Source organism: Lactuca serriola, chromosome 4, assembly GCF_051521515.1.
Source record: "Lactuca serriola cultivar US96UC23 chromosome 4, Lser_US96UC23_V15, whole genome shotgun sequence".
NCBI lineage: Eukaryota > Viridiplantae > Streptophyta > Magnoliopsida > Asterales > Asteraceae > Lactuca > Lactuca serriola.
Window position 1 is genome coordinate 66,665,169 of NC_136411.1, and position 20,200 is coordinate 66,685,368.

At 34.9% G+C, this 20,200-nt stretch overlaps 1 protein-coding gene and 2 long non-coding RNA genes across 4 annotated transcripts; 2 read left to right on the forward strand and 1 right to left on the reverse strand.

The window, feature by feature from the left end:
- The first annotated feature begins 1,991 nt into the window (after positions 1-1,991).
- LOC145101767 (uncharacterized) lies at positions 1,992-13,456 on the forward strand. Of its 2 annotated transcripts, XR_013705806.1 has the most exons (5): positions 1,994-2,360; positions 6,852-7,021; positions 7,272-7,381; positions 7,462-7,607; positions 12,911-13,456. It is a non-coding gene; the product is annotated as an uncharacterized LOC145101767 (long non-coding RNA). The 2 variants fall into 2 exon arrangements; XR_013705805.1 differs by lacking the exon at positions 12,911-13,456 and having other exon boundaries at positions 1,992-2,360; positions 7,462-7,940.
- Positions 13,457-14,178: 722 nt separating this feature from the next.
- On the forward strand, positions 14,179-17,715 carry LOC145101770 (cell division control protein 48 homolog C-like). Its single transcript, XM_079039047.1, has 9 exons — positions 14,179-14,910; positions 15,030-15,754; positions 15,852-15,968; positions 16,104-16,208; positions 16,323-16,388; positions 16,530-16,594; positions 16,667-16,868; positions 17,119-17,283; positions 17,388-17,715. Exons 1-9 carry the CDS (start codon positions 14,190-14,192, stop codon positions 17,433-17,435), a joined length of 2,214 nt encoding a protein of 737 aa, XP_078895173.1. The 5' UTR covers positions 14,179-14,189; the 3' UTR covers positions 17,436-17,715.
- Positions 17,716-18,342: 627 nt separating this feature from the next.
- Positions 18,343-19,558, reverse strand: LOC145101772 (uncharacterized). Its single transcript, XR_013705809.1, has 2 exons — positions 18,741-19,558; positions 18,343-18,671 (listed from the first exon to the last, which is right to left on the reverse strand). It is a non-coding gene; the product is annotated as an uncharacterized LOC145101772 (long non-coding RNA).
- Between the last annotated feature and the right edge of the window lie 642 nt (positions 19,559-20,200).

Below are 20,200 nucleotides of genomic sequence, written 5' to 3' on the forward strand. Positions count from 1 at the left end.
TGTTATTAATTTATTGTAATTAAAGTGAAAATTTTAAAATTTGAAATAGAGAATTAATAGGTTGACAAGTGACATGCATTAATTAAGAGGTTTAATAGAGTGACACATGACAAAAAAAGAATAAAATGTGTATTAATTAGGAGGCTTAATATGATGACACATGTCATAAGGATATTAAAACTATTCTTTTACTAGGTGTGAGACCCGTGTATTACACGGGTTTATTAAAAATAAAAATTTAATATCAATATATAAATATGAAATATTTTATAATATAATACTTTACATAACCAAATGTAATGTAATTTTCTGAAAATTTGCAAAAGAGATTAAATCGTTTGAAGTATTTATGAGAATTTATTACCAAATTAATAGGATGATTTTATTTCCTTATAAAACTCATTACAATTTTATGGAATTTTATTTTAAGAAAATGGAAATCCCTAAAAAATGACAAGTGGAAAATAAAATTTCTAAAATTCTCACAAAATGACAAGTGTCAAAATGAAGGTGAAGATGACATGTGACAAAAAAAAACCTTCATTTATTAAAGAGGATTAGAATAGATTTAGAATTTCATATATATGTCTTATTAAAAATTAAAAAATTATATTTATCGGACCAAAATTTTAAATATTATATTTATCCTTCATAAATTTTCAAAATATCATATTTATCCAAAATTTTATTTTTAATATTTTATAATATTTTAAATAATTATTTTTATCAATTATCTATTATACCCTTTTATAAATCAAAGTTTAATAACTCATTTTTATCGTAAGAAACTTTCAACCCTATCAAATTTACCTAAATAGTTTAATCAATTTTATATAATCATTCTGATTTCATTAGTTTAATCAATTTTATATTATCACTACGTTTTTATTGTGAGTTTGCCTACACAGTCCATCTCCATAAGTGTCAATGTCAGGAAACTTCTTGATGAAACGAGATGTTAATGGGGATGATGGGCTACTGGAAGCCACCGTACACCACCATTTGAAAAGGATAAAAAAGAAGATATTTTCTCAATAATTGATTGGCTGGAGAATTGTCGGAAGAGATCGAATGGTGTGTACCCACCAATGATTCAAACGTAATGGCTCGGAACTAACTTTTGTAAGCTTGGAAAACTTGATCCCAAAAGAGGAATGTAAAAATGAATTGGAGGCACGTGAGAAACCTGTGAATGTGAGCTGCCTTGTGAGGAAAGAGGAGTTCCAAGGATTGATCGCTATTGTCGTGCATGGAGGAGAGTGGGAAGCTTTGCTAAGATCCAGTGATAAGAGAGATGGAGGCTACTGTAATTGAAATGTAAATGGGAGGATATAAATCTTTTTGAAAATGAATAATTTTATTTAAATGTTTAATTTGTTAGAACATGAAGCGCTAATTTCATGATTTGTGCTTTACAAAAATAAGAAGTGTCCTTTCTATGTTCTTAATTTTGGATTTTTGTTTGTAGTGTAAAGAAATAATAATATAATGTATTAGAAATAATTATTGGGTTTTACCAAATAATAGTTAAAGATAGAAAAAAAAGTGGACCGATTATTCTTCTTTCAATTAACCTAACTTTCATTAGACCTCCCCTGTCCTCCAAAACTTCTTGTTGTAAATAATGGAAACTGCAAGCTCTTGTCGCGTACATGTTTTTACGTGGTAAAGTGAACCGGAAACACAGAAAACCGATTGAGAACGATCCCAATGTGGTCAAGATAAATTATTTAATTTAAGTTATAGCCACCAGAATTGTGGTTAGTGACAGAACATAGAAGAGGCTGGGGCCATGCCCCCTTGTTTTTTTATCAATTAAATAGCAATATCTATAGAATCGATGATCATATAAGTTAATTATTTAAAAGATTGTAACACCGGCCATCATGTTTTTGCTATTGAATATCAGTAATTAAGCTTAAGTTGTTTAGAAAATTAGGAAACTTATCCGAGCAAAACTAATTTGACTAGAAAGTAGGAAATTTATAAAGTAACAATATAAAAAGTAGCAAACTTACAAAATAACCGTATAAAAATACCATGAAATTAATTATTAACTTACATATTCAAATCACATATTCAAATCAGCGAACCCTAAAAATACTATCGGCTCCGCTTGTTTTCTTGCAACTCACGAGAGTTATGCATTGAAACCAAAAGAGAAGATGACAGGTAGTTTTTCCTTGATTTGAAACCGTAACTCTTCCACACTCTTGCAAGTTACAACTCACCGGACTTCTTGCTCTCTCCCTTTTTCGGGATCAATCGACCGTTCTCCGCCGACTCCTTATTCTCTCTCCTCCCTGAGTCACCGGCGACAGACCACCACTGTTTTCCACTCCGTCGACTCCACAACGAAGGTACACATTTCCTCTTCACCTCTTACACTCTCTCATTTCTAGATACATATAAGTATCTCATTTATATATTTATATTATAAATCTTTAGCCATAGATACACGTGACTAGGGATATGGTGTATGTATAGGGGTAATAAAGATGTATATATAGTTCTTACATATAAATAAAAGAAGATATGTTTAAGGGTAACAAAGTTACGGTTAATAAAATTGGAGTAGGTAAGATTTTCAATATTCAGATATTTTAGAATGAAAAATACACAACAATATTTTATTTTAATGTAATTTTTATCTTTTATGTTTGCTTAGTTTTCATACAAATATATATATTAACTTTGATAATTTGGAACAAAATTAAACATGTTTATATGGCTTTTTGTAAATTTTAGTTTCAGCCACTTGGCCCTTATTATTTGTGTTCCGCCCCTTATTGGTGCTCCTGAAACACACAACAAAGTCATTTGGAACTATGCCAACAAAATCGAGATAATCAAATCTTTTAAAAACTAAAGCAATAAAGTACAACCTAACATACCTATGAAATCAACTAGTATTAGCAATTTCCTAGAGATGCAATTTTTATCCAAATGAACGAATTGCTCCTGCTTATGAACCCTAAAAAGCAATGATCACTACTAGAAAAAGCGTAATATAATACGGTTGAAAATATGAATATAGTATGTAGTTTAAGCCCGTATCAATAAAGGGGTGTATTAGATTACATGCCTAATAGAGTACGGCTATTTAACCGTACTCTATATTTATCCAATCTACGTTTTACAACCATCACATAAAAGAATCTAATACACCAGATATTAGCATCTAATACACCATAAACAACTGTACTTTATGTCATATCCCCATTCCTGCAATCCATTCTTGATTGCATTCCAACCCATTCCGGCTGTGCATTCCAGCCTTATTCATCACCCAATTCCACTCCATGGATGTTGTTATGGAACACATGGATCGTCATTCCAACTGAAAAGAACTCTTCAATTTCTGCAAAGCCTTCACTACAACATAAAGAAAGAATTTTTACTTCATAAGAATCCTTTTCAAAGCTTCAAATTCCAAGAAATGTTTTAAAAGTACCTTCATCAATTGAAGTATTGGCCTCAGCTCTAACAATTTCAAAGATCTCTATGGTCTCTATGGCACTGATTATGGTATGACTGGTATGACTACCTTTTACAAGCTGCAAAATTATTATCAAACTCCTCCCGCTAACATGGACTGTTAGCACAAGAGCACTATTAATATCTCCACTCATTTTGACAATATCAATCTCTTGAAACATGTTATCACCATTTATAATGATGTCATAAACTCATTGTCCCTCCTGTGTAAGTTGTGACCGAAGGATCAATCTCTACAAATTACAAAGTAGTTGATAAAATTTTCAAAGAATAATGTCTAAAAAAACAAAGGAAAAATTGAAAGTACGATGCTATAAATGGTAAATTCGAAAATAAAAAATACAATGCCTTAATAAAATCTTGCACACAAGGTGCATTAAACAAGATAACATCTGTGACATGCTATAGTTATGGTGATAATATTCCTTATATCTTATATATCAAATGTGTATTCTTAGTTTTTTGCTTTAATCAAAAACTATAATACTCAGGATGTGTCTATGATCTTCCATCAAAGTAATACTCTTAATTATAGTGTAGAAGTGGAAATATCAAAATCAGTTGTTTACTTTGAACACCACCTTCAAAATTTTTTGCTATAATACATATCAATTTTTGTTCATGAAATTAATAAGTTTCTCTTTAAACGTGTCATTGTCTCTATTAGTGTATATTAATTAAAGATAGCCTTCACCATTTTAACTGGTTCCAAATTTATTAAGCATATATGATATTTACTAAAAAAATGTTTGAAATAAAACCAAATAGTTAATAAGAACATCACAATAAGAGCTTTTTCATGTCAAAAAAAAATCAAGAAAACTGAAGAAGTTATAGGATGATATTTTTCAAAGAGCTTGTTAATTAACAAGCTTTCAATGATTTGGTGGATCCGTGGGTTTTCAACCAATTGTATATAGACAACATATACAAGGGCCCCAAAAACAACAAACTAAAATAATGTTTTTATTGTGGAGATAAAAGGATCTTTTTCATTTAAAGTTTTATAATGAAAAAATTCCACCAAAAAGCTCCCTTGTTATAGATGTTCGGTAAAAAAATTTACCCGCCAACATCATCGGCTTTAACTAAACCAGAGTTAATTAACTCTGAGACAAGGCAAAGAAGTTGTTGTCTTCAACATTTTAGGAGTTTCCACTATGATGGTTGTTGACCCAATCTTTAGTGATTCAAATGCTTTTGATGTGAGCCGTGTTTCTGCTAGTGGCTCTTTTGATGAACACATGATTCTATGAACAAAATTTCGATTATTTTGGATGCTCCTGCACTATTCAAGAAACCATAGCCATCATTCAGTTCTAGAATGTTGAAATCAACAGTCAAATTTTAGTTTTGCACTAAGATAAACAAAGTTAATTCCAAGGGATCTATACCACATTACCAACAACAATCTCCATTTTAACAATTTTAACATTAATCAAACCGGATAAGGATATCAAAGTTAGTGGCAGATGTAACACAAATCTCATTATCCATTGAAAATCATTAGAATGAGAATACTCTCGTTCGTAATCAATATAATCAATTATTATTATCTACCAGATACGTAGATTCATACCAATCTCGGTTTGACATCAGTTTGTTTGTTTCAGTTAATTATTTCAATTTATAAAAAGACAGGTTATATTCAAACCATAGTGAAAACATGTAGCTAAAACCCAAAATTTTCAACTGGTCATGTAAAATGATGCTAAGAAAATCAAAAAATTAGGAACAAAGTTAAGAATGAACACTTTCTTTCTCTCAGAAAATCCAATTGAAGAAATGTTGCTAAATGAGAGGGGATTTGAAGCTGAGGAGATCGATATCGTTATTGAAATGTGCAGAGATGAACCAGAGGCCATGGAAAATAGTTACAGAAGGTTCTCCGATGAAGGCTGGAGATGATGGTGAGGAACTTGAGCTGCAAATTAAGAACGAACCATATGAAGAAATGTAAGTTTCATGCATATACAGTTCTCAATGTACTCCAGTAAACAGAAACCAAATGACCAAAAATGCAATAGAATGAACAGTTTGAACACTGAATTAGTTCTATCAATTGTTAATGTATTGTGACATTAATTAAACAATTGATTAGAAAGAATACCTGGTTGTTCAATACTGAAGACTCGACGAATTTAAATCTGAAATCAATTTTGAATTGGTGGTGAAGATACACGAATCTGAAATCGATTTTGAATCGGCGATGAAGAGACACTGAATTAGCTGGATTGTAATGAGTTTTGAAGAAGTGCTCGCCGGTAAAGAGAGGCGACAAAGTATGTTGATCGATCCAGAGAGAGAGAGATCAATTTCGCAGTTGATGTTGTCGTTAGGGCTGTCAAATCGGGCAGTCGTGTCGTGTTTTTGTCTGACACGACACGACACGACAATGTTTTGTATAACACGAACACGACACAACACAATGTCGTATTTTTTTTCATTAACACGAAAACGAACCAATTAAAACACGACAACACGACACGACATGACAAATATAATATTACGAAAAACATGACACGAAACGACATCGTGTTTTTTAATCTTGACACGAAAACGACACGAACACGAATTCGAATTTTGATTTCGTCCTGATTTCGTTTCGTTTCGTGTATTTTTTTCGTGCCGTGTCATAAATTGACACCCCTAGTTGTCGTTCATCGATGCTTTGATAAGTAAGCCGCTTGACAGAAAAGAGTGAAGGCGATCTACAGGGGCAAAATGGGAAAAATACAAATGAACAGTCAATTCAATTTTGATGTTGCGTCAAAATAACATCCAATGTTTTGTTAAACATTCTGGTCGATGCAAAGGCTAAAGTTTGTTAATAATTGTAAAAATACAATTTTTAATTGGAAATATTATCTAGTACACCTAATTGTAATTAACCGTATTAGATTTCTTCATTTGTGTGTATTAGATTAATTTAGCCTTTTATAATTCGGTTTTCATTACAACCGTATTAGATGAGGGTGTACTATATTACCTATTTTCTAGTAGTGAATTATTATTAATAAGACACTAACAACTACAGGGAAGTGGAGTGAAATTAATATTTTTAAAAAACATAAATTATGTTTATCTGCAACAAACCAAACGAATTTGGGTTTTACCGGCAGGAAAGGTTTGCCGGCAAACAACATCTTTGCCATCATTTTTTTTGAATTTTAATTTGTAAAAAAGGTGAGTTCCACAACGAATATTGTTTTTACAATACTTTGGTAAATAAATTCCAAAGCACCGCTATTCGGTAAATATTTTCGAAATTACCTTCTTATACAAAACTCGCACTACAAGAATATTAAACTAAGGCGACACGGCTATCCCGACGACAAACGTCGTCGCTACAGGTACCCTATGCCGACGAGACGTTGTAGCCATAGCTTTGGAAACTTTTGACCAATTTCCTTTGACCACTACATCTTTGCCAACGACAAGTCGTCGCCATAGGTCTGGCGGGAACGACGAAAAAGTTGGCGGTAATATGAAAATATATACTGATGACGTGTCGTCGGTATAGGTAAAAAAAAATATTTTCCATTTATTTTTATAACGACATAGTTTTTGGACACCCTATGCCGACGACAAGTCGTCGGCACAGGGTTTTTAATTTATATATATATATATATATATATATATATATATATATATATATATATATATATATTTATTTATTTATTTATTTATTTCAGTAATAAATGATACGTCGTCGTTTATGTCGACCCTATACCGACGACATGTCGTCGGCATAGGGGTATACCCTAAAACAGATATGCAGCCTTCTTTCATTTGCACATAACGACTTCTTTCTGCATTCTTTCCTCCCAAGCGACGAAATCGGCTACCCAACGACAATATCCGGCGATTAACCCAATCCAAGGTTGTTTCTACCCCTAATTTGTTTTTTATTGTTGTTTGGAATTGATTTTTACCCCTAATTTGAGGTTTTTTGGTGTGTAGGAACCGGTGGTGGTGAAGCTCCACCGACCTAGTGACTGTCTCACCCTTCCACCGCCTAGTGTTACCGCCTGTGGCCACCACCAGCCACCACTGGATTACCTGCTTCTTTGACTAGCCAAAAAAACGGAACATCACAAGAACAAAATGTTAGGTTTTTTTTTTTCTAATTTTTATTGAAATTGAATTTGAATTGTGTTGAAATTGTTTGTTGTTTGTATATATATATATATATATATATATATATATATATATATATATATATATATGTGTGTGTGTGTGTGTGTGTGTGTGTGTGATTATGTTGTATATATATGTGATTGTGTTGTTGTTTGTTGTTTTTTTCTAATTTTTTTTTCTAGTTGTATTTTTTCTTTTGTATATATATGTGATTGTGTTGTTGTTTGTTTAGGTTTATACTTTAAACAAACTAATTGTATGAAATTGATATTGTTTAGGTTGGTATATGAAATTATATGCAATTGATATTGTTTATGTTGGTATATGAAATTATATGAAATTGATATTGTTTAGGTTGTTATATGAAATTGATGTTGTTTAGGTTGGTATATGAGATTGAAATTGTTTAGGTTGGTATGAAATTTTATGTGATCTTTGTTTAGGTTGGTATGAAATTTTGTATGATTGTGATCTTTGTTTAGGTTGGTATAAAAGTTTATGTATAAAATTAAAATATGTATGAATTGTGTTTAATTTGTTTAGTTATTAATACCAACATACTTTTTTTTATCTTTTTAATAAAAGTATTTTATTTTCATTTCTATTTGAAAGTTATAACATAAAACAAAATAATAAAATTACGTTGTTATTAAAAGTAATATTAAAAGTATTTTTTATCTTGTTTATGGTGCTATAAAAAAAATAAAATAATATATTAAAAGTATTTTTTATCTTGTTTATGGTGCTATTAAAAGTAATATCAAAAGTATTTTTTATCTTTAGTATTCTCCTTGATTGATCTTTCGACCATATATGTTTGAACAATCTTAATGTTTTAAACAAACTAATAAACTTTAATGTCAATATACAAGATAAAAATAAACAAAAAAAATAATAATAACAAAGTAATATTAAACTAATAAAAATATGTTTATTAAGTTAAAAATATTTAAACTATAAAAGTTATTAATACCAACATACTTTTTTTTATCTTGTTAATTAAAGTATTTTTTTTTCATTTCTATTTGAAAGTTATAACATAAAACAAAATAATAAAATTACGTTGTTATTAAAAGTAATATTAAAAGTATTTTTTATCTTGTTTATAAAAAAATATTAAAAAAAACAAAATAATATTAAAAGTACAATGTTGTAATTGAAAAAAGATAAAATGTATATATACTATAAATATGAAAGAGAAGTGAAAAATAGAATGTTTTAAACAAACTAATAATAGTACATTGCTATAAAATGTGTTTAGAAGTCTACCCTTATGAATACTCTATCAATTTCGTCCGATTCCTACTTCCAGGGTATATATTTCTTTATATACTTGTCAATATCTATCCATTTCGTCCGTTTTTTTTTCTCAAACAAAAAGTCATACAATTTAATGATGTATACAATGTTATTTTTAATAATGAAACAGTAATGACAGTCAATAAGAGTTGGATTCGTAAAAATATAAAAATATTTAAACTAATAAAAGTCTTTCATTAAGAACAAACGTTACTAATAGCAACATAAAAGAAAATATAAAAATATTTAAACTAATAAAAGTATGTTTATTGAGAGTAAACAAAATATAAAAATATTTAAACTAATAAAAGTACATTTATTGTAACTATGTATACAATCTAATTTTTTATAATTAAACAGTAATGACGATCGATAAGAGTTGGATTCGGGAACACCGAAAATCCCCAAAATTCTTGGAAGGTCTTAAAAACTTTATGGAGATTGCTAGGAAACATGTTGACTCTGAAGACAAAGTGCATTGTCCGTGCGTAAAGTGTGTGAATATGTATCGACAGTTGTTGAGTACGGTTTATGCCCATATACATGACCGTGGGTTTCTAAAATTGTATACTATATGGATTTATCACGGTGAGAAGCATTCTGTTTCAAATTTGGGCTACAATTCGACTCCAATAAACATTCCAACAAATAATGAGATGTGTGATGTAATTGATGATGTTATGGCGGAACAAAATACAAATGAAGAAAATACAGATGATGAAGGACGAGGCATGGACCCATAATTTGATGCTTTATTTGAGCAGCTCAATACCAAGTTACACCCTGATTGTGAGATGTCTTCTTTAAACTTTTTGGCAATGTTGTTGCATATTAAAGTGATCAATAAATGGACAAATAGTTCATTTGACCAACTTTTAGAGTTGCTAAGAGTTGCTTTCCCGAAGAGCAAGATTCCAACTTCACACTATGAAGCTAAGAAAATGTTGAGAAAGATAGGGTTAGGATATGAGTCCATCCATGCTTACAAATGTGATTGTGCTTTGTTTTGGAAGGAGAATGATTCCATGCAGAATTGCCCGATTTGTAACGAGAGTAGATGGGTGGACATAACCACAAAGGGGAAGCGAGTACCACAAAAAGTGTTGCGGTACTTTCCTTTGACTCCAAGACTTCGACAGATGTATAGTTCCAGATTCACAGCTAAAGATATGATTTGGCATAATACTGGAAGATCAACGAACGGTATGATGTATCATCCGGTAGATGGGAAGTCATGGCAAGAATTTGATAAGAGATATCCAGAGTTTGCCAAAGAACCTAGAAATGTTCGTCTAGGTTTAGTTGCTGATGGCTTTAATCCATTCGGCAACTTTAATAACAATTATAGTATTTGGCCGGTTATATTGACTACCTACAATACACCACCATGGATATGTATGAAAGAGTCTTCTTTCATGCTAACTTTGCTGATTCCTGGTCCTAAATCACCTGCAAAGGACATTGATGTTTACTTGAGGCCTTTGGTGGATGAGTTGAAAATGTTGTGGGTCGAAGGAGTCCAAATGAGAGGTGCATCAACCAACACTGTATTCAATATGCGTGCGATGTTGTTATGGACTATCAATGATTTCCCAGCACGTAGTAGTCTGTCTGGATGGAGTGGTCAAGGTTATTTAGCATGCCCTACTTGTAACGAAGACACATCTTCCATTTATGTGACCAACAAGATGTCTTACGTTGGTCATAGACGATTCTTGAATATAAACCATAGTTGGAGGGAGAGTCTATTGTTTGATGGTCAACCTGAGACAAGACCGCGTCCTAGAAGATTCAGTAATGCAACTATATTAAAGCAAGTAAATTGTCTCTCTAATCGAATTCCAGGGAAACATCCTGATTATGGGGGCAAAAAAAGAAAGCGCGACGATGAAAGAAAAAAGAGAGAGTTAAATTGGACGAAACGAAGTATCTTCTTTGAGCTTGAGTATTGGTCTTCCCTCGACCTAAAACACAATTTCGATGTTATGCATATTTCAAAGAATGTGAATGAGAGTGTGTTGAATACTGCACTGATGAACGATAAAAGCAAAGACAAAAAAGAAGCAAGAATTGACTTGAAAAATATGGGCATTAGACCAGATCAATGGCCAAAAGAGAAAGTCAAGAAGATGAAGAAACACAACAAGGAAGAAAACAAGAAGAAGGAAATTCTCCCACATGCTTCTTACTCTTTCAAACCAATTGATCGACAACGTTTCTGTCAATTCATTGACCTGTGTACACTCTTTAAAAAAAACAAGAAGGAAATTCAGCCCTGGATACCAAACCCTAGCCGTCATAACCTTTGATTGAGCCATTTGTTGCCTTGGAAGGTGCATTAAAGCTTGGAGAAGGAAGAAGGAACTTGGAGGAGCAAGAAGGGACCATAGATCTGGAGTTTGTGGAGCCTTTCTGAGATATTGAAGGTAATAAGTCGCCCCTCTCTCCTTTAGGTCTTCCATGGTTGTGAGATTTGGGGCTTTTAAGCCATGGTTTGACACCCATTCGAGTTAAAAGTCGGATCTGGAGTTGCTACTTCAGATCCAAGTGTGTTATGGACTAGAGAAGCATAAAGTATCAGCCCTTGAGTCAATGTTGAAGCCCCCTTGGCCTTAAACCCTAGTTTATGGTGTATTTCGCTTAGATCTCCTTCTCTACACGTAAAGTTTGCAACTTTACGTGAGGAATAGGCTTGGGAAGGGTAGATCTACAGATTTGAGCCCCTGCATGACTCAAAAGTCCTCTGCATGTATGAAGGACTGGATGAACTCGGCGAGTCCTTTGAGTGGACTCGACGAGTAGCTTGAAGATGAGGAGGAACTCGACGAGTGGGATGAACAGCTCATTGAGTCGGATGATGTTGGGCATGAACTCGACGAGTTGGAAGAACAACTCGGCGAGTTGGATGAAGATTGTCTTGGACTCGGCGAGTCTGTTCTTGGAGTCGGCGAGTCAAGTCGCGAAACCCCAAACCCTTCGAGCTTAGACTCGAATCAGTGAGTCGATTAGAGACTCGGTGAGTTGGACAGGTCAGGACTCGGAAATCGGTAGACTCGGCGAGTCATGGACTGACTCGGCGAGTAGAGTCGCGAGTGGAAGGACTTTGGACTTATGAACTCGGCGAGTCAGTAGGGTGACTCGACGAGTAGGGTTGACCTCGAAGGTTGACTTTGACCAGGACTTTGACTTTGACCTGAGTTGACTTGGTTGTCTTTTGGGGGTCAGTTAGACTCAGTGTTGCTTTGATATTGGTAGCTCGGGGAGCTAGTGGAGCAGGAGTTCAGAGAGTTGTCGGTCAGCAACCAGAGGATTATCAGCAAAGTTCAGCAGTGCGAGGTGAGTCTCCTCACCTTTTGTATGGGTCTAAGGCACCAATGCCGGCCCATTTAGAATATGCATGAAAGACCAGGGGTGGCCCCTGGCACACAGTATGTTATTATGTAAGGTAGGAAGACCCGGGGGTTAGCCCTAGGCAATATGCATGAAAGACCAGGGGGCGGCTCCTGGCATACAGTATGTTATTATGGATGATAGGAAGACCCGGGGGTTAGCCCTAGGCAATATGTATGAAAGACCGGGAGGTGGCTCCTGGCGCATTGTATGCTATATACATGAATGACCAGGAGCTGGCTTCTGGCACACTGTATGTTGTTTAGCTAAGTAGAGTAGTATGTATGGTTGTCTTTGTGATACTTGCATAGAAGACCAGGGGGTGGCCCTTGGCACACGTCTGTAAGACCAGGGGGTGGCCCTTGGCACTTGTCTATAAGACCCAGGGAGCGGCCCAAGCTTGACCAGGAAGACCACGTGCGGCCCGTGGCATAATGACAAGACTATGTTTGGCACATAGCACCTTACTTGATTATGGATAAGTCGGTTATGTATGGTTCTTGGCTATGAATGGTTTGTATGGTATGTGGTATCTGGAGAACTCACTAAGCTTCGTGCTTACGGTTTTCAGTTTTGGTTTCAGGTACTTCCGGTAGCGGATGATGGAGCTCGGGATGATCGCATGGCACACACCATAGATTAGTCAGTCTGGGAATGTTTTACTCTGATAATGAACATGTGTTTTGAAAACTAATACTCTGTTTATGTTTTGAAATGATGATTTTACTTTAAGTGATACTTTATTAAAAGAAATTTTTAGTCTTGAATTTTGGGACGTTACAGAAGTAAACGAGGAAGAATGTTTAGAACGTGCCCTTGGGACGAGACGTGGACATGCTCGCGGGGTGGGTAGGAGACCAACCGCCAACTTCGGTTTAATTCCAAATGAACGGCGTTCCACTTCCAAATCGTCTCAATCTCAACCCCAATCTCAATCCCAATTTGATGCACAACAAATGCAAGAATATTTGCAACAATATAATGCATCATTGGCGGCTTGTATTCCGAACTTCCAACCACCACCATTTCCTAACTTTCTATTCAACTATAACACACAAGCAAGTAGCTCTCAACAATTTGCCGAAAGGATGGAAGAAGAAGAAGAAGAAGAAGAAGAAGAAGAAGAAGATTATGATAATGATGATTGATGTTTTTTTAGTATCATGAACAATGTTAGTTAACTACTTATTGTAATATTAAACTTGAATTTGATGTTTTGAATTTGAACAATGGTACCTAGTTAATGTATTTCAATTGATATATGCTGCAATGTTTTTTGGATTTGTTAAAAATGCAGGAATAGTAATGTACAAAACCTATAAAGCTAAAATAAACAACCAGTAGCTATCCCGATGACTAGTTGTCGCTATAAGTCCATAACCGTTAACTGATAAAACCCTATAGCGACAACATGACGTCGTAATAGCTTCAACTTGTCCCGACGACTAGTCGTCTCTATAGCTATCCCGACGACTAGTCGTCGCCATAGGATTTTAATAAAACTTTATTTTTTTCCCCCGAAAATGTCGTTGACAAAATCTGTGCCGACGACATGTCGTCGCAATAGAGCTAGCTATACCGACGACGTCTATGCCGACGACCTAACAGACCTATGCCGACGACTTTTTCCCGACAACTTGTCGTCGCCATACCCTATGCCGACGACTTGTCGTCTCCGTAGGGTCTGAAATTGTCGTCTCCACAGGGTCTTATTGTTGTAGTGTGATCGAGATTTCATTATTTCTTTTTAAGTTGAAATGACAAGACTACCCTTCCATAACCTATATAATAAACTTATTAAACCTAATTTCATGGAGAAGCCACAATATCGCCGGCCGCTGCCTTCCTGCATTCTCGATCCGATGAGGGAAAAAGGTACCTCTTTGTTGGAGGACGTCCTACAGGTACAAGAAACCTACGGTAATGCGGCTTTATCAGTCGACCAACTTGTCCACCGCCTCCGAGCCAATTTTTCCAAATACGGTCGTCACAAGCTTCGACCTTTCACCAGAAAGGTGAAACAAACTCTAGATTCCAGCAACATAACAGGAAAGAAAAGACGAATTGAGTTACATGAATCAGAGTCTTCATCCTCGGAATCGCAATCAGATGATGGAGACGAAGAAGATAGACGTGCAGTTTTGACATCTGAGGATGATGTATATAGCCTGAAATTAGAACCGGAGTTTGATTTAACAAAGTCGAGACTTAGAAACACGTACAGAAAAGAAACCAAAACGGTTGGTTCAGTGAAAGAATATACATATAGACGTCTTAAGGCACAAAAACGGAGCAACTTATCAAATGATGATGGTGTTGATGCGAATGGAAGACACAATGATGAGCCAAGGTTTAAGGACTTTGGTGGAATGGATGATGTGATAAATATGTTGAAGAAACAGGTGATTATTCCTTTATATCATCCAGAGTTACCTCGTAGGCATGGAGTTAGGCCAACGGTTGGCATTTTGTTACATGGTCCACCAGGGTGTGGAAAGTCAACGCTAGCTCGAGCCATTGCTAACGAGACTGGATTTCCATTCTATGAGGTTGCAGCCAGTGAGATGGTCTCTGGTATATCAGGTAATGTTTATGTAACGTGAATAAAACATGTTCACCCAAAGATCCATTTCATTGTAATTGTCAGCTATGTCAGGAAACTAGAACAATCCATAATTTATTTTTCGTTGCAAAAATTTCAGGTGCATCAGAAGAGAACATACGAGAGCTATTTTCAAAAGCATACAGAACAACACCATCTATAGTTTTCATCGATGAAATCGATGCAATCGCTTCAAAAAGAGAAAATCATCAAACGAAAATGGAAAGCCGGATTGTGACACAATTATTGGCATGCATGGATCAATCCCACAGAGGTGAAAAACAAGGATACGTCTTAGTAATTGGTGCTACTAACAGACCTGATATTCTTGACCCAGCATTAAGAAGGACCGGAAGGTTTGATCGTGAGATTGCTTTAGGTGTTCCAGATGAAAAAGGAAGATTCCAGATTCTTAAAGTTCTTACACGTGAATTGAGAGTGTCAGGTGATCTTGATCTAGTGAAAGTTTCTAGGGCGACTTCAGGGTTTGTAGGTGCTGATTTGGAAGGACTGGTGACTGAAGCTGGGAGTCTTGCAATGGCAAGAGTCATAGATGAAAGAGAGTTGGAACTTTGTAAAGGAAGTGAGAAAAATGAACGTTGGTGGGAGAAAGGGTGGTCTGTTGAGGAATTAGAGAAACTTGAAGGCGTGAGAATGTTGGATTTTGAGGTAGCAATAAAAAATGTTGTCGCGTCTTCCAAAAGAGAAGGGTTTTCTATGATTCCAAATGTTAAATGGGAAGATGTTGGAGGTCTTGATACTTTGAGAAGGGAGTTTAATCGTAATATAGTTGGGCCTATAAAATTTCCTGATGAGTTTGATCAGGTAATTAAATAGTGACACTTATGTGATCACTACTCTTGATTTATTTAGCCTGAAAAGAAAAAGACATAGTCTTTGTTCATACAACTTATATTTTCAGAAATGTGGAGTTGATATGGAGATGGGGTTTTTGCTATATGGACCACCTGGTTGTGGGAAAACATTAATTGCCCAAGCTGTTGCTAATGAATCAGGAGCAAATTTCATATACGTTAAGGTTTTTCACCAACTCTAGTACTTGATATATATATATATATATATATATATATATATATATATATATATATATATATATATATACTCATGTGGCTATTTTTTATCAATACTTTTTGATTATTTTTTCACTGTGAAGGGTCCTGAGCTTTTGAGCAAATATGTTGGTGAGGCTGAATCGGCAATTCGAACAATATTCAGTCGTGCTAGGACGTGTTCCCCATGCATAGTGTTCTTCGATGAGGTTTAATTTCCTTTTTCAGATTTCTCGCCTTTTTTTATTATCAAAATTGAAATGGGTGATTTAAGGTTGATAGCCAAGTTTTTGGGATTAATGTTGGTGCTTTGTTTATTGCAGATAGATGCTCTGACAACAAACCGTGGAAAAGAAGGGGGACACGTGGTTCAGGGAGTTGTGACTCAGGTTACCATCATTATCCATTTAGCCATTCTACTCATAAAAGACTTAATGGAAAAAAGAAACAACCCCTAAGTCCATTTATTTAGTCAAAACGACACAACACCTTAGTGATCCAGAGAGATAAAAGCTTTTTTATTTTTGCAGCTTTTGGTAGAGCTAGATGGTGTTGACCAACGAAAGGGTGTTTATGTAATTGGTGCTACAAATAAGTGTGACACGTCATCTTTGATTTTCTTTATAAATTACTTTATTTATGACTGATCCTGTTGATTTGATTTTAGGCCTGAGATGGTGGACAAGGCACTTTTAAGACCCAAAAGAATGGAGAAACTTGTGTATGTGCCTCTGCCAAATCCAGATGAACGTGGGTTGATCTTGAAAGCTCTTGCTAGGAATAAGCCAATAGATGCTGACGTGGACTTGATTGCTATTGGTCAGAGTGAGGCTTGTGCAAATTTTAGTGGAGCCGATCTTTTTGCATTGGTTCGCATCTCTTCCATACACATGCATTGCATATGACAAATTTTAAGCATCATAAAGATTTAAATTTTAAAATAGCAATGGCTTTTCAATATACCTATCAAACTATTCTAATTCAAAACTAAAAACTAATAATCATTTACGATATCACACAAAAAGTTCAACATTTAATTTGATGTAAGATATAATAAAAAAAATATATAGTCAATACTCGAATGTTTAGCCTTGACGTCAATTTTTGTCCAAATTTCAGATGAAAGAAGCTATCATGATTGTTCGTGAAGAGAGATTAAACATAAAGCAAGCTGCAACAGCTACTGATGAACAAGAAAGCTCATTACGTGGGTTGCCACATACTATTAAAGCTATACATTTTGAGCAAGCTTTGGGAAAAATCTCCCCTTCTGTCTCAGATAAGGTATATGATTTGGCTTGCAAATCATGCATTGAAAGTTGTACCTTGCTTATGGAAGCCTATAACATAAAGAGATCTACTTCTAATATGTGTGTTTTTTGCTGTAGCAAAAACAGTATTTCCATCGACTATCAAAGACGTTTGGAGCATCGTAAATGTGGAACAAGTATTGGTTTATTGCACCTTATTTTTGATACTTCATATTTGATAATAGATAAAGCAGTTTGGGTGCTTTGACTTGAGGGTGTTAAAATTATCGACTATTTACTATTTACATAGGTTGTTTAAAAAAATAGAATCAGTTTTATTTTCACGGATCAACAACCTATGTACCACTTCATACAACCTTATGCACATTTTTTGTGGTATTTCTCTCTGGTGGTTTTAAGTTAGTATAAAAAATTTATTGCATAATAGGCGTTTTATGATTTTTGAATAATTTTTAGTTGGGTGTTTGGTTTTAGTTATATATATTATTAAACGTGAGATAAATCAATGTTATAACTGAATCATACATGACTCACAATTTGGATAATAAAATGAATAAATGTTTTTATGAGGGTTTTAAGCCACATGTTGTGGCAGGAGATTAAGCAATAAATTTTTTGATATAATATGTTCGACATATTAAGATATTACAGGTTGAAAACGTTGTACCTTTCAATTTTTTTCTTATTAAGACATTACACTTTGAAAATAAAACATATTTATACATTGCATTTTTTTTCCTATTTAGGCATTCAACTATGAAACTCTAAATGATTATAACATTGTACCTTTAGAATTTAACCTATTAAGATTCATTTCTATTTCTTGCATTTTGGCCCATGATGCAGCATATATCAAAACTCTAGGTACCTTCGGATGAAATCTGATCACCTGAAGAAACTCTGTAACCAATAATTTAATAAGTGATTTATGTGATGTGTGTGTGCCTAGTCAACATATACATGTACAGTCCTCATGTTTAAACTGCTACTAAACATGGAGGATAGTTTACAAAAACAGTAGCTATACCTAAAAAGTTATTTCATTGTATGTCATATCTGTTTGCAACATCACTAAATCTGAATACTGTTATTAGCTCTCATGGGGAGATACAAAATTTGATTTTGGAATCGGAAAAGCAAAATGTATGAATTATCTCCAAGAACAATATACACCTAGAAGAAGTTTCAAGATCGAATAGTCTTTTTTGGGTGATTATTTTCATGTTGAGGTTCAAGGGTGTCCTTCTCCATGATTTGTTGAATGCCTTCTTGGTAACCTTGTATGAAGCTCTTTAAGGCGTCTCTGTATGCAGAAGCTCTGGTCATATAAACCCGTTGCAAAGCTGGCCTAAGTGTCTCCACTCAACTTGCTGTGTAAAGTCTAGTTGATTCCTTCATCGCCTGAAAAACAATGATTTAAACAATTAGTAGTTTTATAAATAATGAAATTAATAAACAAATAAGACTCACCAAATATCCTTCTTTCCAAGTTAATTTTCGCCGCTTTTTGAAATGAGGAGGGTCAGGCCATAGTTACCAAAAACGCTCAACTAGTGGCGTCCCACGTACCCAATCGCCCTCTACCCAATCGAAGCAAAATCGGTACGGTACGTGATATGTTGGCGAACCTCGAATTGGATACGGTCGATCCCAATCGCGATCCTAATAGTGATCCCAATCGATCCTAATAGCGTTCCTGGAGTCAAAACCGATCGTCCCTGAAGTCGATTATTGTTGCTTCCGATCGGATTTTATGCATCGATTTGGGCGGGAGATAAGGCCGCGTTCTATAGCGGTTGTTCAATTTCTCCAATCTTCGACTCACGTAGATACGATGGATCGATGATTAGTATTCTTGATGTTAATTTCACACTATAAATTGCAAATATCCGAGATTAGTATATATAGACCTTGTATCGGATATCAAAAATCAAACTCAATTTCGATTTCAGCTTTCTGTCTTCAATTCTCCACTTAATTTTGCTATTTCTAATTTTCTACTTTCCACTACAAATTGTGTATCCGATTGTGAAGAATGGCATTTTGAAGAAAAAAAATTCAGAGTCTCGCCAACTCATTCCGATAGTGAAACAGAAGGCACTCACATTAGTGAGACCCAAGATCATACAACAATCCATGTTGATGATGAGGTTCAACAAACAGCCCCAAAAAGCAATGTTGAGACCTGTAACCACTGTAAAGGCAAATATACCAGCTCTTATACTCGAATCCATGTTCACTTTTTTGGACCTCCTGTGGGGATGTGGGGATAACAGCTAAGATCAAAAGGTGTCTGGTTCTTGTTAAAAGTAACCCTTATTATGACATTCTATATAATAGGGTGAAAGAAGCGGAAAAGAATGGCGTTGCTACCAAATCATTGAAGAATTCTTTGCTCTCAAAAAACTCAACTTCAAAAAGAATGATTGAAGATGCATTTAAGATGCTCGAGAGAGAGGAGGTTGACATGAAGATACTTCGAGGCTTGTATGCTAATGAGATTCCATTTAATGTGTTACGGAACCCACAATTCCTTGAAATGATTCAAGCTATTAAAAAAGCACCGGAAGGTTACAAGCCACCTTCATATGAAAAAGCTAGAACTTCGTTGTTTGATCAATGTGTGAGAGAAGTGGGCAAAAAACTTGATCCGGTCAAAGACATGTGGTTAACACAAGGAGTATCCGTTATCTCGGATGGTTGCTCGAATGTAAGACATTTCAAGAAATAATACCATAATTACCAGAAACGCGGTACGGTACGGGGAACGAGGTATGGTACGGTACGGGGTTCACCACATATAGCGTATCGGGTACCCCCCCCCCCTCCCCCGGGGGGGGGGGGGGGGGGGGGAGGATTATTTCGGTATGAACCGGTACAGTGTATTGTATAGTCCAGTACAATGTGCCTAGTTCTAAGACATTTCATAA